This window comes from Chrysochloris asiatica, unplaced genomic scaffold, assembly GCF_000296735.1.
Source record: "Chrysochloris asiatica unplaced genomic scaffold, ChrAsi1.0 scaffold00162, whole genome shotgun sequence".
Classification (NCBI taxonomy): Eukaryota; Metazoa; Chordata; class Mammalia; order Afrosoricida; family Chrysochloridae; genus Chrysochloris; species Chrysochloris asiatica.
Genome location: NW_006408680.1, coordinates 1,734,060 through 1,751,520, shown reverse-complemented (window position 1 = coordinate 1,751,520; position 17,461 = coordinate 1,734,060). Strand labels below are relative to the sequence as shown.

The window sequence follows — 17,461 nt, the reverse complement described above, 5'->3', positions numbered from 1 at the left end:
ACAGCCAACTGAAAAAGTGGTTACAAAGATGTTTTAGTCAGGTATCAAAGGAAAGATTTACAACCTTGGAAACTTACAGGGACACTGGGAGTTGGAGCTGACTCCATGGCACATAACCACCACCAGTTTTTAAGTTGATCATTTTGTATGGCCTATGAATGATGTTATCCATTTTGACAGAAAAAAGGGTCCCCCACCCTTGCTCTAGAGGCTGGAGCCTTCTACAGGAGTGTTGGACTATATTTGTCCTACTGAGAAGCTTCTGCATTCAAACAGTATCTATCCTCTGTGTCCAGATCACTGCCCCTTACCTCTCCTCCATTTAAATCCCACTGATTTCCCTAACCATCCCTCTCCCCTCACCCCTACTCCCCACTAACATCATCTCTTTAACAGAAGTCTTTAGTCCACCCTTGGAGTATTATCTTTTATTACTTTCGTGGTCATTTTCTCTACCCAACCACTCCAATAACTTAAAGGTAAGGTTGGTATGCCTCACACTAGCCTACTACATTCCAATATTTTCTGACAGACTAAACCTTCCACTGACAAGGCGAAAACATTTTAAACTACTATGTAAAATATACAGATCCTGGTGTGGCTCTGAGGGTTAATGCACTGGACTGCAAAATCAGTTTGAATTGCAAGGTCTGTGGTTCAAGCTCACCAGTCGCTCCTTGGAAACCCTATACAGAGTCCTATGGGTCGGAATCAACTCGACGGCACTTCACAACAACAACGTGCAATCTGCAGCTCTGACTTTACCAATCCTTTACACATCACATTACAGCAATCACTTTGTGCGCCAATGTGCTGGTTTCAGGTGCACGTCAGTAGAAAGATAAAACAGCTGGAACCCGCAGGTCCCAGTTACAGTATTTAGTAACTTAATGCTTTCTAAACAATGAATAATAAACTTCTGGAACCATCTGCTATTATTCTCTCTCTGTCTCTCTCTCTCTCTCATACACACATACACACACCATGAAAGCAAACTGACTGCTCTCATAAGGATAGTCAGGAGCCCTGGTGTGGCACTGTCAGGTAAGTGCTCAACTACAAGGTCGGTTCTAACTCACCAGCCACTCCTCTTAGAAACCCTACACAGGGTGGCTATGGGTGGGAATCGCCTCAAAGGCACTTAACAACAACAACATTTATGTAATTATATTACACTTAAAGGATGAAAGGAGTCCTGGTGTGTCACTGTGGGTTAATGCCCCAGACTGCAAAGCAGTTTGAACTGCAAGGTCGGTGGTTCAAGCTTATCAGTTGCTCCCTGGAAACCCTATACAGGGTCGCTATGGGTCGGAACCGACTCGACAGCACTTGACAACAACAACAACAACAGGATAAAATGGAGTCCTGGTGTGGCGCCGTAGGATAAGCACTGGACTGTTACACAACCACAAGAATGGCAGTTCAAACCCACCATCCGCTCCTTGGAATTGACTGGAAGACATTTAACAACAATAGGATAAAATAGGTTACCATAAGAATGACAATTTCAAGGAACATTAAATAGCAAAGGAAAATGCTCAGAATGTAACAAATATATATTACATGACTTGATATAGATTTATCTATATCATCAGACAATATCATTAATATCGCATATAAATAAAATTTTGCTAAAGATAATCCAAAAACGGCTGTAAATGTACACTGACAGAGAACTGCCAAAGATTCAAGCCGAGGATGTGAAACAAGGATATCACAGTTCATGTCACATAGATCTTGGCTGAGAGCAGAGAATATCAGAAAGACATTTACCTGTGCTTTACTGAGTATGAAAAAGATTTCGGCTGTATGGATCAAGACAAGCTATGAACAGCATTGCGAAGAATGATTATTCTGGAACACTTAACTGTGCTCATGAGGACCCCGTACATAGACCAAGAGGCAGAACGATGGTTTAAAATTAGCAAAGATTTGCACCAGGGTTGTATTCTTTCACCATCCTTAGATCACAGCCTTCAGTAATGGCTGCACCTCAATGTGAAGAAGACAAAAAACCCTCACCACTGGACCAATAAACAACATCTACATAAGTGTATCAAAGATTGAAGTTGTCAAAGACTTCATTTTGCTCAGATCAATCACCAACACTCATGGAAGCAACAGTCAAGAAATTAAATGACATACTGCACTAGGCAAATCTACTCAGACCTCTTTAAAGTGTTCAAGAGCAAAGAAGTCAGTTTGAGGACTAAGGTGCACCTGACTCAAGCTATGATATTTTCAATAACTTAATATGCATGTGAAAGTTGAACAGTGACTACGAAAGACCCGTAGAAAAATTGATGCATTTGAACTACGGTGTTGGACAAGAATATTAAAAGCACCATGGACTGCCAAAAGAACAAACCAATTGATGTTGAAGTACAGCCAGAATGCTCCTTGAAAGCCAAGATGGCCAGACTTTGTCTCTCGTACTTCAGACAAAGTCAGGAGGGACCAGTCCCTGGAGAAGGATATTATGTTTTGTAAAGTGGAGGGTCAATGAAAAAGAGGAAGACCCTCAACAAGATGGATTGGCACAGTGGCAGCAGCAATGGGCTCAAACGTAGCTATGATTGTTAAGGCTGGTTCAGGGTCATTGTGCACCAGGTCGCTGAGTCGGTACCAACTCAACAGCACTTAACAGCAACATGTTTTATATATATATATATATATATATATATATATATATATACACACACACACACACACATATACATATATATACATATATACACACACATATACATATATATACATATATACACACACATATACATATATATACATATATACATATATATATATACACACACACACATATATATACACACACACGGAGTCCTGTGGCATTGCAAGCTAATGCTGGACCATAAGGTCGGTTTCATGCAAGGTCAGCAGTTCGAGGTCACCGGCCACTCCTCGGAAACCCTACACAGGATCGCTATAGGTCAGAATCCAATCAACTCAACAATAGTTAACAGCAACAACAATATAACCATGAGGTCCAGTGCATTATCCTACAACATCACACCAACACACACGAACTACTGAATTCTGGATGATTTATTGTTTTGATACATTATAGTGTTTTCCCCCATAAAATATATTATAATAATAAAACAACTACAGCTAAGTCTTTGTGTGGAGCTGTAGGATAAGCACTGGGCTGCTAAACACAAGGTTCATGGTTCAAATGGTTCAAACCCACCAGCTGCTCTTTGGAAACCGTATACAGGGTCACTATGCGTCGGAACCAACTCCACGGCACTTAACAACTACAATAACAAAATTTTTATAACACAGTTTTCATGATTTGGGGGCAGAAATGCAACCTTCTTATAAACTCGCTAAAGGACTACTTTAAAATGTAGGTGCTAAGTTTCCTAACTTTCCCTACAAACTCAGAGCTCACAAAAAGGCCCAGAAACACTGAGATGTGGTCCCCGGCTGCCCTCAACACACCTTGGGTGGTCTGGCCCAGGATTCAGAGGCCATCAGCCAAGCCCCCACCAAAGATGAATTTAGAATGTTTGAATCTTCAATTCTCTACCACTAACGAATAACAAGAAAAAAAACAATCTAGGTGAAAAGTATAAAACACAAGTTATCATGAATTCTACAAGATACCAAGAGATCTTGGTCTTGTACGCCTATCAGCCAAGTAGATATACAGAGGGGCCTCAGACAGTTCATGGAAAAGTATCATTTATCTTTCATCCCATTTTTCCAAACATTCTGAAGCAACCTTGTAACCTTCTTATGTTTGAATTCAAATCCAAGTGATAAAGACAAAAAAATGCACTTCACAATTGACTTGGCAATTAAAAATGAGATTACTAAAAATCAAACAGAATTACATTATTTAAATGTATTAATTGTTAAACACAAACACATACTTCCAAACCACGGAACTTAAATGAACAGTGCTTCTTCAACAATTCTACGGTGTAATTTAAAGCAAAATATGGTATTTGTCAAACTCAAACTGATAAGACATGCTATAAACTATAGCAATAAAAATGAGATAAGATTACTTTTCAGTGCTGATAGTTTTTTTATTATTACTACCATAAAACTATAATCTCTGAAAGACTTTCCCTTCAAGTAATATAGAATAGCAAACTGACATGTATTTTTCTGACTTACTTTTATAGAAATTAATCACTTGATTAAAGATTTTTAAACTATATACAGAAAAGTTGGGAAAAATAGCCAACTGTTTGCAACCATGTATAAATATTTAATAAATAACTTCTAACTTCATTTTAAAATTAGCTTTGTTTTTTAAAAACTTGGTGCTTTCATTTAATGGAACAAAAAAAGCACAGTAGTAGACAGAAGGGACCTTAAATGTCATTAAGTTAGCCTGCCAGCCCTCCTTCCCCAAAGCCAAACTGCTTATTAATGAAAAGTCAGAGGGGATCTTAGAGCTGCAGGTGGCCCATGTTTCCATTAAAGCATATACAAGATCATGGAAACATGGAATGGAAAGATAACGGAATTTTCTCACAAAGTTTCTGAGGCCCTTCTTTATATAATAATTGCCAAGATAATGTACAAACAGAATTATCTCAATACACATGACTAAGCCCAACCCTGCCAAAACAAACAAAAGCGTTCCAACTAAGTTGTCAGAGCAAAAAACAGCTAACCCAACCAGGTGTCCAAAACCAGTTCTCTTTCATATAATAACCATCACACTACACATGAGCTCTCAGGCAAGTCTTTTAAGAAGCATCATGCTTATTCTTAGGGTCCCTAAATGCAAATCAATTCACCAACTACTAGCAGTCAGACCCCTGAGCAACTTTTAAAGGGGAAAAGTCCTAATTTCCTATTCTGACAAAAGTTATTTCTCAACACATTTTAATCATCAAAAGCTGTCTTTTGTGTACGAACATCCCCACCTGCTGGAACAGACATTCCTTACCACTCAAAGTTCTTAAGGGTACAGTTTCCAGTAAAGGTTTTGTAGCTGTTTAAAATAAAACCTGAATACTAAATTTCTACCTAGGGATTTCCTCTACCTCGTAGAACTTCACAAACTGAAGGACCTCTAGTTATTCTTTTCCTAAAGACTTCGTTAAATTAAAACATGGTGCCAGCTACCTTCACTTCTTTCCTTACAGGCCATATTTCCATACAAAGCACTAGTCGCACAGCAACTGTCCCCTGTAGGTTGCCCATCTTTCCAGATCCTATATCCATTAAGACACACACATTATGTCCATTTTCCTCTCATTTCTGTGAGCATGGGATAGAAGCTAACTGAAAGTCAGTACAGTAACACCAAGCTAAACGAGTAAAAGACAGAATCAAAATGTCAAAAACAGGAGTTGGTTTAAAAAACAAAAACACAGAAAGTTACTCTATTAACACCCAGCCCAAAAATAGAATGAAGACTATCCCAGGTGCTTTGAAGAGGTCACTGGCTAGATCTCTAATGTGTCATGAAGTAGATGAAAATATTTCAATAAAATTAAGAGTTTCACTGTTATTATAATGTAGTATTGTTATTGTTAAGTGCCATCAAGTCAGCTGCGACCCATAGAGACTCTGTATAGGGTTTCTGAGGAGCGACTGGTAAGCTTGAACCACCAACCTTGCAGTTCAAATGGCTTTGTAGTCTGGCGCATTAACCCACAGCGCCACTATAGTATATACGACTTGACTGCTCTTAACAACAACAACATATATATATACTCCAGTGTAGTATTAGTACTGCTATTATGAAAGTATTTCTTTAGCGTAGTATAAAGTAACACCAAAGTAGTTTGGTGTTGTCAGAAAAAAAAAAAAAAAAGATTCAAAATGAAATTTGATGTTGAAATATAACTGAAAATACAAGCATAAATTCATGAAAATGCAAACATGAACTATTTTTTAAATAGTTACTGTCCAGCTCTATCCCTAGAGAACTCTGGAAGTAATCTTACACCAATAGCAAGGAGCACCTTTAGCACTTGAATTCACACCTCAAATGCCAGTCCCTGAGTCCTGGTGTGACGCTGTGGGTTAATGAGGCAGACTGAAAAGCCCTTTGAACTGCAAGGTCGGCGGTTCAAGCTCGCCAATTTCTCCTTGGAAACCCTATACAGGGTCACTATGGTTTGGAACCAACTCAACAGCACTTAACAACAACAACAACAATGCCAGTCCCATTAAAAGGAACCTTACAGAACTGGCTGATTCTAGTTCTTCATTGTGGAAGGCACAAGGGGCGGGCTTGGGATAACTATTGTCCCAGAAAGCAAGACAGACTTCAAAAGGCACAAGAGCCAGTTTGAACGTTACCAATCAAACTTGTGGCATGCAACTTGAACACCACAAATAATAACAGAGTCGAATTAAATAGACTGAATCTATGAAAATCTGTAATGATAATGAAAGAGAAAGAAGAGAAAGAAAAAAGGTCACTGGGTCACCATTTGAGGCAGTTAGTAAACTAACATTTAACTTAGAGAACCACAATCATTTAAGGAGAATAAGCACCTAACTGGATCTTCCTTAATGTATGAATGTATTTCAGAATAGCAAATAACTTGGAGGAAAAGCTCTGTTTTTCAAGAATTCCAACTAATAATCCGGGGGGGGCGGGGGGGGAGAGGGAATGGTAGTAGAAAATCGCCATAGCACAAGTTTTAAGTTCCTGGTTCAGGCAAAGCCCTGCAACTGGTTAACAGTGAATCAGGGATCAGTGAATGCTGATGGAGAGATCTAATTCCATAGTGTTTGACATCTGGTCCCAAGAGTCAACCTAGCCTTACAACGCAAGCATCAGCCTATCTCCACCCTGCTCCAGATACCCAGAAGGATGGAGACAGACATTGTCTACTATGTGATGTACCAGAGAGCACCAGCTACAGTGTCATCTAGCCCAAAACCATGTACTTGAACCTACTTAATCCTTTAGATCCAATTTCCAATGTTCTATACACACGGGATAAGGAGCTCAGGTAGCATAGTGGTTACCAGTCAGGCTGCCAACCTCAAGGTCAGCAGTTCCACGGGAGAAAGATGAGGCTTTCTGCTCCCGTAAAGATTTACAGCCTCGGAAACCCTGTGCAGGGTCGCTATAAGTTGGAACCAACTCCAAGGTACTTAACAACAACAGACACACGGGATAAACCCAATGTCGAGAAAGTTAAATCAACATCACTCAGGAGAGAGAGAAAGACTGCTCCAGGTTTAAAAACACAAAGTCACAATAATCACATTCAGTGAGTGATATGGAGTTGGATTCTGCTTTGGATAAGTCAGTAAGAGAAAACATTTTGAAAAGATAAATCTGAATATGGACTGGGTGCAAAGTTGCTTCAGAAAGTTCATGGAGAACTGAAATTAAAAGATAATGCAATTCTTCCAGAAATTTTTGAAGCTCCCTCATGTTGAATTTTGTCTAGGATTAATCCATTTTGTTTACTGGGATGTTGCTTTTAGGTATATCAGATTTGGAAAAGATTTATGTTCATTTTTAAGAGACATACAGTGTTTGGGGATGGAATTAAGATCTCTAAGGTACTAAAAACAATTGACATAAACACAAAGGTGGTTAAATAAAAACAGATGGGGCTATACAAAAGTGCTGACAAACCTACACTGGGCTTGACCACACACGAGTTTAACAACAGGTCAGTGAGAATGAGTTAGACACAATGTGCTTCAAATCAGACAAATTCAGGAATCCTAAATCCTTCCCTAGAGTTCCTTCAATTCTCTTTAGGTTACAAAGGAATAAAAGCGCACTTCTCTTTAGATAATCATAAACTGGGCTCATAACTACACAAATGAGTCCTGTATTTGCTCAGTACTTCAGTATAAAGGCAATAACTGGGGCTAAGGCAAAATACATACAGGTTTCTGGCTAAAAGGCATTTTAAAATCACTAATACATTTAACTCTAAAATTTAAAAAACTCAAATTATAAATATTTTACTGAAAACTATGGCGAGAAAAATAAAACTACAAAAAACAATAATCTAGCCACAGGCTACTTAACTCTTCACACGGCATCCAATGTCTATTATGTTCATCTATTCTATACTCTCTTGTTACCCTCAGAGTTCATTATGACACCCCAAACCATCAAAACCCTCAATGATTCCTAACACCCTTCAGAATCAAATTCTAAGTCTGTATTCTGGCATGGCACAAGCCCGCCTTATCTCTGCTTGCTTTATCCCATCACCTCCCCTAGGCATGTGTGTCATTCCACTGACGCCATCTCCACACCATTTCCTGAACAAGTCTCACTCTCCCACCCCACCATTCTGGCTATGCTTCCCCTTCCCTGGGCACCTCCTCCCCCACCCCCGCCCCACCCTCCCATGTACTTAGTCAATTCCACCAGGAGTTAACAACTCAGGGTCCACTTCTCAAGACACCTTACTAGACCTTTCAGCTCCAAGTGACTTCTTATTCTAAGGTACCAGTGAATCACATACATAGAAAAATTAGCCCCATGGATAAGTAAATGACCTTTCTTTTTCCTTTCATCTCTCCTTGTTCACAAGCTGCTATACTTACCTGATTATCCATTCTTACCAGACACCACCTAAATATGCAGACAGCTCAGATATATAGTATGTGAGGCTGACGAGCAGTTCCACTACAGACAAAGAAGCTGAGGCTCAGAGATCAGTTACCTTGTCCAAGACCACAAGCCAGTTAAGACACCTGCAGGGTCATGATCAGATTTCAGGTGTACTCATCAAGGACTCTTACCACCTCACCCCATCATCTTACGAACATGCAGAGCCTAGGAAGAGGACTTTCACTTTCATGCTGGCACACGCCCGTGCTCCATACACGTGCACGTACCATACAGGTCCTATCCTTGCTAGAACAATGGACACACTGCTGCAACGAAGGTGCTCAGAGCAGCTGCAACAGAGACGGGTGTTGCTGTGCCCTGACCCCAAGCGCAATGCAACAGTGAAATTTCCAAATAATTGATATTTGTATTAGGTTAGGATTTTTTTTTTTTTGCTTAAAAATTTTTATTCGTGTCACGTTAACTCCAACAGTTTTATCCGAGGGATACTGTTAATGTAACACAGGCAAGTGAATGGTTTAAATGCCATTGCTTCGAGTTGCATACAGTAGGATAAGCAGTCAGTCCGCCGGATGCTGGCATTAGGGACGAGATGTGGAGGCTAACCCTAGAACAACACCCAACTCCATGCTATCCATCATCACCCACCTGCCTGGCTGTCATTCTGCAGGGCTGCCTCGCTGATAAATTAGTGGGCTCATCCAAAACAGACGCCAGCATATGTTTCTGACTTAAATTGGTTTGCAATACTAAACCTCTATATTAAATCTTCCCATCAGAAGTGAACTTTTTTCTTGAGCAACAGTTGAATATTATCTTCTGTATGTGACACTGGATTTATTTGTACATTATTTCATAGCTGATGTTCCACTTTTTGCTTCTTAAGAAATTTCAGTGAGTTTAAATCCTGTAAAAATGTCTTTCTCACATTTTACCTCTTAACTATGATAAAGACCAATTTGTTTCGTTTTTTCAAAAAAGAAATTCTAACTCCAAGACTGACTAGCATGGATTTCTTCCTCCAGTCTACTGCAGAACCTCCAATGGCTTTGTCCTCTCACACTCACCAGCAGCCTTAAGCATATGGGAAACGTCCAGAATTGCTCTTCCTCAGTTACACTGACCCCTTGGCACAGGGCCAAAGCAGACGGCCACACCCCTCCCGCCTACATCCTCAGCTGTGAGATGAGGAGCCACAACTTGACCCCAGGACCCTCACAGCCATGGATGTCTATGATCTTCCGAGGCTCCCTCTCCCGACACTGAGCCAAGCTCAAGAAGAAATGGGTTGCTTTTTACAATCCAGCTCTCTAAACTCTTTATAAGACAAATTGGAGACACAAGAAACATGAAATGCATGCGGGGGAGGGGGGGATCAGGTAAAAAATGTCCTGTGTTTTGTCATCCTAGTTCTATTCTTAAAATGTAATGACGACACACACATGCATTATGTCTTTTGCCACTTAATTTCCCAAATACTCCAAATTTTAAAGCCAAGGTTCCCCAAAAATTAGCAACACAGCAGCTTATCATGGTTTTTACCTGGATTAAAGTTAAAAACCAAGGAACTAAGACGAGACTAAGGAGCTCTGGTAGCGTAGTGGTTACGAATCGGGCTGTGAACCTTAAGGTCAGCGGTTCGAAACTACCAGCCGCTCAGCGGGAGAAAGATGAGGCTTTCTACTCCCGTAAAGATTTACACCCTCGGAAACCCTGTACAGGGTCGCTATGGGTCGGAACCGACTCAATGGCACTTAACAACAACAACAACAAGACGAGACTTATTGCCACTATGTATATACAATCTTTTCACCCCTAGTACCAAGCAAGCACCTCTTCACCTCAAAACCATCTTTCTTCTGGAACTTCACCACCACCACCACCACCCCAGCATCCACGCTCCAGAACTTCAAGGGCCAACACACGCACACTGCATGCCTCCCTTTCTATACTCACACACTTACACAAAGCACACATATGAAAGCACACACACACTTTTTCTTCATACCACAGCCTAACATGCAGCCACTTTTTAGTTAGCTGCATTACTTTGACGTTCTTCTGACACTTCAATGCCTTTGAAAAAGATCTAAGACAACCCAACCCAACAGATTCTGCTTTATCATCAAATCATGTGCTAGAAACCCTACAGTATGTTGATCGGTTACACCAAGCCTCAAAATCTAGGTCAATACAAATAAACGTTAGAATGAACATATGAAGCAACATTATAGACATAAAACTGTGCTAGCTTTGTTAAGACTTGCTACCCACTGTCATTAAGTTGATTCCAACTCAGAGACTTGATTGTAGAAGAGCAGACAGTCTCATTATTTCTCCAGAGGAGGCACTGGTGGGTTTGAACCTACAACCTTGTAACTGGTTTGAACTCACAACACCACCTAACTCACAATGCCAACAGGATTCCTGAAAGATTTAGATGTTTTTGTTAAGTGCCATCGAGTCGGTCCCAATTCATAGCGACCCTGTATAGGGTGGTTTCCGAGGAGTGGCTGGTGAGTTTGAACTGTCAACCTTGCAGTTCAAAACTGATGGTCCAGTGCTTATCCTACTTTTTCAGACTTGGCTATTGTTGCTGTTAAGTGCCATCAAGTGAATTCTGACTCATCGCAATCCTGTATAGGGTTTCCAAGGAGTGCCTGGTGGGTCTGAACCACCGACCTTTCAGTTAGCAGTCCAGCGTTTATCCTACAGTGCCATGTGAGGACATAGCTAAATTAATAAATTGATAGATTTTCAAACTAGTTTCCATTTCATGAAATTGGTACAATCATATGCTTGCTATGAACTCTGGATAAAATACTTATGTTCTGCAAGGTACTTAATTTTTTTTCCTGCATTTATTTTAAAACACTTAATGCTAAAGCATTGAAGGAGTCTCTAAAAAGGAAAGAATTCCGTTTTGGTTAAGTGAAAATTTCAATGTCTCAGTCTCTAAGTACCAGCACAGTGCTATGAATGTGTCCGAGTCGAGTCGGTGGCAGTGGGTTGGGTTTTGCTGCTTAAACATGTGCCATTGTGGTAAATGACAAGAGTGTACTCCACTTTCTTCTTCACCTCAAACATTCCAACAGCCCTTGTTTATCCTGAACGGCACTCACTGCTTCCTGCTGTTATTTAGTGTCTCGGATCAGTTCCAACCCTATCGCAACCCTGTATAGGGTTTCTGAGCAACAGCTGGTGGGTTCGAACCACCAACAGTCCAGTGCTTAGCCTACAGCATCTTTCCTACTTAATATAAAGCCTACATAACTGTTGAATAATAACGTTCATAGATACATTGACAAGGGGAAAAGTTACCTAATCCCACAAATGGCAAAACTCTCAAGAGCTGACTTGAACAATAATAGTTTTTCTCTAATTATGAATTGATATGCTTTAGTAAAACGACTGGACAGAGACTATTCTGCTTCAAGTAAATGGTATCTTTATAATTCTCACTCACAACTGTGGCTGTCATCCACTGCTGTTAGGTTCATTCCAACTCATGCGGCCAACAATGGTGCAGACACCAAATTAAGCTCCTTGAGAGCAAGTACTGCTAATGTGGGATTTGTCAAAACTCATTTTATAGGGGGGAAAAAATGTACCTTTTCTTTGTCAAAAACAATCACCAATCAAGTAATACATTTGCTTAAATTATACAATTGCCTACAGATATTTATATATGTTTTCTAATATCTCTTCTGTATTTTCATTTAAAAGTTTCATGTGCATATCCTGCATTTCAGAGACTAAGAGTTCAGAAAGGGTCTTAGTCCGACAAACACTGGAGAGTGTAGATGTACCAGGCTCTGAGTGAATAAATTAAAGAACTACTGCTCACAGGGTAAACTGCGGCAACGCCTGGAGTAGTACCTAACCCAGACTGGGGTTCTAGTTATAGTCAAATTGGTGAAAACAAACCATGAAAAGTTTTACATTAATTTAGCTTTTCTGTTAAAGGAAAATAAAGTCAAGAAAATCTTACTAGGACATTCAATAATCTAGCTATTTTGGGCCCCATTCTGAAATGCCAATTTTGGGGAGAAGTGAAATCATTCCCTAAAAGTTTTCACTAAGGGTAAAATCTTATTACACTTAGCAGTTCATAAGGAAAAGCGTCAGATAAAGGAGGGATCAGGAGGGAAGAATAAAGGCCTATCAATCACAAGAACATTAAAAACATCAAAAAATGTTCTATAATTTCAATGATGATTTCTTGTCATGGGCCCACTTACGAGCTCACCCCAAACCGTAGATTAGATCCGTGGATACTTTCGAAACAGCTGACACACTAATAGATGCAAGCTGCACAGTGGGCTCTGTCTAAAATTGTTTTTTCAAGTTATGAACAAACCCCAGCAACTTCCCAGCATTTTCTACCTTCCAAAGGAAGGTCTCTTTTGCTTTTAACCATAGCACCATCAACCACACAAGTTGCATTAGCAACACTAGCTGTTCAAAAAATTAAACTGTGACTCCGTGAAGCTATTAAAAAGCTGCCCTGTGATCCTAATGGTCAATTCTCTTAGTAGGATCAAATAAATAAATACATAAGAATTTTACAAAACTTTCCTTGTCTGTATACCCTGCTCAAAAAAAAGCCTATCGGCATGCTATTGCTGAAAAAGCATTCTGCTGTCATTTTTACATTACACTTTACTTTTGGCAAAAGACAAAATTCATCTGTTCTTATAGAAAATGGATGCACTTCAATCCGTTTTAGGACAGTGACCAGTGAGATGATGAGAAAAATAAAATGTGCACAGTGCATTAAGACAAATTCAAACTGGCTTGTTTTGATAGGATATTCACAAGCCCTTTGCAAAATGCTGTTTGTAACAAATACACTAAAATATGATAAGCCCAGAGGCTGAATCCCATGAACCCAATTGTGTCCTATCCTTGGGAGGCCAACTCTGACAATCAAACATGTAAACCGAAAAAATGAAACGGAATCAGCCTTCTGCCTCACTGCTTGTTGGTGCGTTTGGAATACCCTCTCTGCCTTCAGGCAAGTTTCCAAAGTACAGAAGGCACGCCCCCGCCCAAATGAGTGACCCAGGAGATCCCAGAAAAGCTCCTTTCCATGCTTGCCTTCATTAGCAGGTGACACCTCGTGGGTCAGGAGAAGAAACGGAGAACTGGCAGGAAAATAAGGACTAAGTATCACTTGCTTCTGGTTGTTGCTGTTAAGGATCTTGGGGTGGATTCTGATATACAGTGACCCTGTATAGTTTCCAAAGAGAGTCATGTGGGTTTGAACCACCAACCTTGCGGTTAGCAGTCCCATGTTTATCCTACAGGGCCACACCAGAAATCCTGATTACTCTTCCTTCCAAGGGCATGGGGACCAGAGCAGAAGCTCCTGGAGAACAGACAAGTGACCTCACCTAATTAAAATACTGATGCCTGTCAGAAACAATTGTGGCATCAGAGACAAAAAGAAGGCCTAAAACTGTAAGGAACCCAACACACACCAGATATCTCAATACCAACAGTCGCGTCATTTTAAACGAAAACTTTTGAAGAAAAGCAAAGTTTCTTTAGAAACACAGGGATATGTGTGTGTGTTAAGAAACCTAAGAGATTGATACATATCCAATAACTAAATGATACATGGAAACATTTACATGGAAGAATGTTAAGTAAATCAAATTTTAGTTTTTAAGAAAAAAGCACACATTTTAAGAGAGAGGGAAAACAATGAGAATCTCAAGTCAGGTCAAGAAGAAAATCTGTTACCCAAAAGAGACGCTCATAAAGGGAAAATGCACACTTTTTTGATCAGAAAATAGAGAATCTCATCCAACCCTGTCTTCTCACTTTCCCAGCCACAGGCTCGTTTTGCAGACTGCCACAAGACAGAGGTTTAGGCTGCCCTACCTCATAAACCATATGCTACGCTTTTCCTTTTCAGCTCTCACCTCCCTCCCAGCTATAAAAATTGAAAGCTCAAATCTGATTTTAAAATAACGAGTTCTCCATTTTTCCTATCTTGGCTTTTGAAATCCAACTGACTCGATTGGATTTTGAAGTCCAATTGACTTCATAATTCTAAACTTCAATATTTTCTACAAACAGAATTTACATTCGAGTACTGCTGTATGTATGTATTTTTACATTTTACTTTCATGAAAAAAAAATTTTTTTTAAACAAACAAACAAAAAAAAACAATTTATAGTAATTGCTTTTGCCTTAGGACGGGCTCATGATTCTGTTAAAAGTTCTTTCTGAGGAGAGCAGTTGAAGAAGGAGGTTTTATCTGCAATCATTTCTAGCTTAATTAAAAGATTTGTAGAAAAAAATAGAAGTATTGAAATTGCCCACTGAAGTCACTTCCTTTCTATAACTGGTCCAACCTAGATTTGTATTCACAACAGAAAAAAGCAAACATTTTGAAGGTACTCCAAGGGAAAAAGACTGACAGTAACAGAGGGCGGAGGAGGAGGAGCTAGCCCATAGGCAAGATTCAGGTAAGGGAATGCCAACACGCAGTCAGCTCATTCAGGTAGGAATCAATAGGAAGGCCTTGGGTAGCAGATTGCCAAACACCAAACTAACTCAATAAAATGTTTAATCCCGAGAAGCAGATTTCTACAAAAGTTTATTTATAAATTTTTTTAAAGTAAAATTGATAAACAGCCTCATTCCCAAAGAACTGCACCCATTGCAACTGTGTTCTCATCTTAACATCATGAAACTAATCTAATCACTCAAGTGAAATTTACAGTTTTATCTACATATAAAAAAAACAATGTCAGCCCTGCGCTCTGAACCAAGGGCAATGAAATTCCTAACCTCCAACTGAAGTCAGGATTCATTGGCCTTGGACAATGACAGGCCACAAAAGGGTAATAGGACTTGCCAAATTTCAGAACAAAATGATGTGGCTACTGAGAGGGAGGTGGGGGGAACTTCAGAAACCAGTGTTTCTTAAGTCACACGGAATTTATAATGGGGCTAACAATGACAGGAAGTAGTTTATTCCCAGCCACGGTATCACCCCTTTTCCTGCATGTTTGTACTGGTCTGATGAAAAAGAGAAAACCAAACTTCCTAGTCATGCCGGTGTCCATTTTAAACATGCTCGATGCCATACAGAAGCAATTTGTACACTGAGGCGGTGAAAAGGCTGTAGCTCAAGGTGCACCGGGATAAGAAATGGTGTAAAATCGGTTTAATGGGGCACCAGGGGTTATATAAAAGATCTCACCCCAAACTCACGGCCTCTAGCATTTGAAATTCGAGGGCCAGTTGGAGAGAAATACTCTTTGGTTGGAGAGAACGACATGCCTGCAATGTCTACAGATTTCCAAGAGTCGACATTATTCTATCCCCAGACTGGAAGCAGGTTAGACAGAAAGCCACCTCCGAATGATCGCTCCAAGACTGCCACCAACCCAAAAGCTCCCATGAGATCTTCGAAAACTCATCAAAGAACTCAAATGTTCACCAAAAGGAGTACTTTCGTGCAAAGCGACATATACGCCGGCATTTCTTTTAAAAACCTCTTATAGCATTTGATTTAATTCTTTCTGCATTTTCATTCAAAGACTGCAGTATTTTAAGAAAGAATAATAATAATAAAACATGTTATTCCCCCCTAAACCCTGACGAGGCCTATTTCCGTGTTTATTCTCTATGGGATCTCTCCTAAACAAACTGTATTTAAGAAAATAAACAACAAAATCAAAGCCCAACGAAAATGGTTACTAACACCTTCAGTTCAGAAATCTACGCCAGGAAGAAAATAATAGTAGCCTGACTTCTGAAACATGATACAAACGGTTCCAACAACTGTAAAGAAAAACGTTTCCCGTGTTTGTCAACACTTACACATAGGGACACGCCTTGGCAGCTGAAGTGCTCTACCCTGATTTCAGTTCCCACTCCATTTAGGGTCGGGCAGATTCTAGCGGATCTCCCACATTTTGCGCCTAACATTTCTCATGGGGTTTTTTTTTTGTTGTTTTTTTTTTTTAAATAATAATAACTGGCGCCCCTTAGCGCTCACATTTGGAAATGAACTCTAGAGTTCCAGCATTTTCTTTTTTTTTTTTTTTTTTGACATTCCAGAAAGTTTTCTGCCTCCACAATCTCACTAATGCCAACACAAATAGGCCAGGGAGAGCCCCTTAAAGGGACAGCCGAGGGTGCGTGCTGGCCGATTCTGGAGCCACCATAGCGGGGGTGGGGGGTGGGGGGGCTGGGGGCTGCGGGAGGTGACCGGCCCGGGGACCCACAGGCCTGAGAGCGGCTCCGGGGTCCCCCGTGTCCAACGTCTGTCCCGGACACGTTTCCGGTCTTTTGTTCTGGGATGACATTCCAGGTCTAAGTGGCCGACGCGTGAGTCCGGGGCTCTATTTTTAACATCTACAAATTGTTGCGAAGATTAAAAAAAAAAAAAAAAAAAAAATACAGCTTTCTTTTCAAATCGTGAAAATCTCGGAAATTCTTGCGGAAAAAAAATATTAATAATAATAGCGCAGGCAAATACGACGCCGAGAAGCCGGCTCTGGCGGCGGTCACGTTGCGCGTTCGGCTCTCAGGCCGGACAAAGTCCCGCCAAGTCCAGCCGAGCCTCGCGGCCGCCGGGACCCTAACTTAGGAAACAAACTCGGCGCTCCCCCAGCCCCCGCGGCCCCCGGGACCCCCCGCTTCCCCGAACAAAGGGGCCGAGTGTCCCCGCGGCCGGGCGGGGCCCCCGCAGCAGCCCCGCGCTACCTTCGTCCAGCAGCCGCTCGAGGTGGTTGAAGATCCCGCAGAAGTTGGGCAGGCTGCTCATGAGCTTCTTGTCGTTCATGAGCTGCATCAGGTAATCCGGGCTGGGCTTGGGCTTCTCCTTGGTTTCCATTTCCCCCACCATAGTCCAGGCTGCGCCGCCCGCCGGGGACCAG

The 17,461-nt window shown here is 40.8% G+C and overlaps 1 protein-coding gene across 5 annotated transcripts in view; it reads right to left on the bottom strand.

The window, feature by feature from the left end:
• The window catches only part of LOC102831275 (protein quaking-like), a 179,874-nt gene extending 162,426 nt beyond the window's left edge, over nt 1-17,448 (bottom strand). For 3 of the 5 annotated variants that reach the window (XM_006871169.1, XM_006871172.1, XM_006871171.1), the window contains exon 1: nt 17,289-17,448. In XM_006871169.1, the coding sequence (XP_006871231.1) occupies nt 17,289-17,430 (142 nt within the window). In that variant the 5' untranslated portion in view covers nt 17,431-17,448. The remainder of the gene's footprint in view (nt 1-17,288) is intronic. The other 2 variants (XM_006871170.1, XM_006871173.1) reach the window with 2 other exon arrangements.
• Nucleotides 17,449-17,461: the final 13 nt, after the last annotated feature.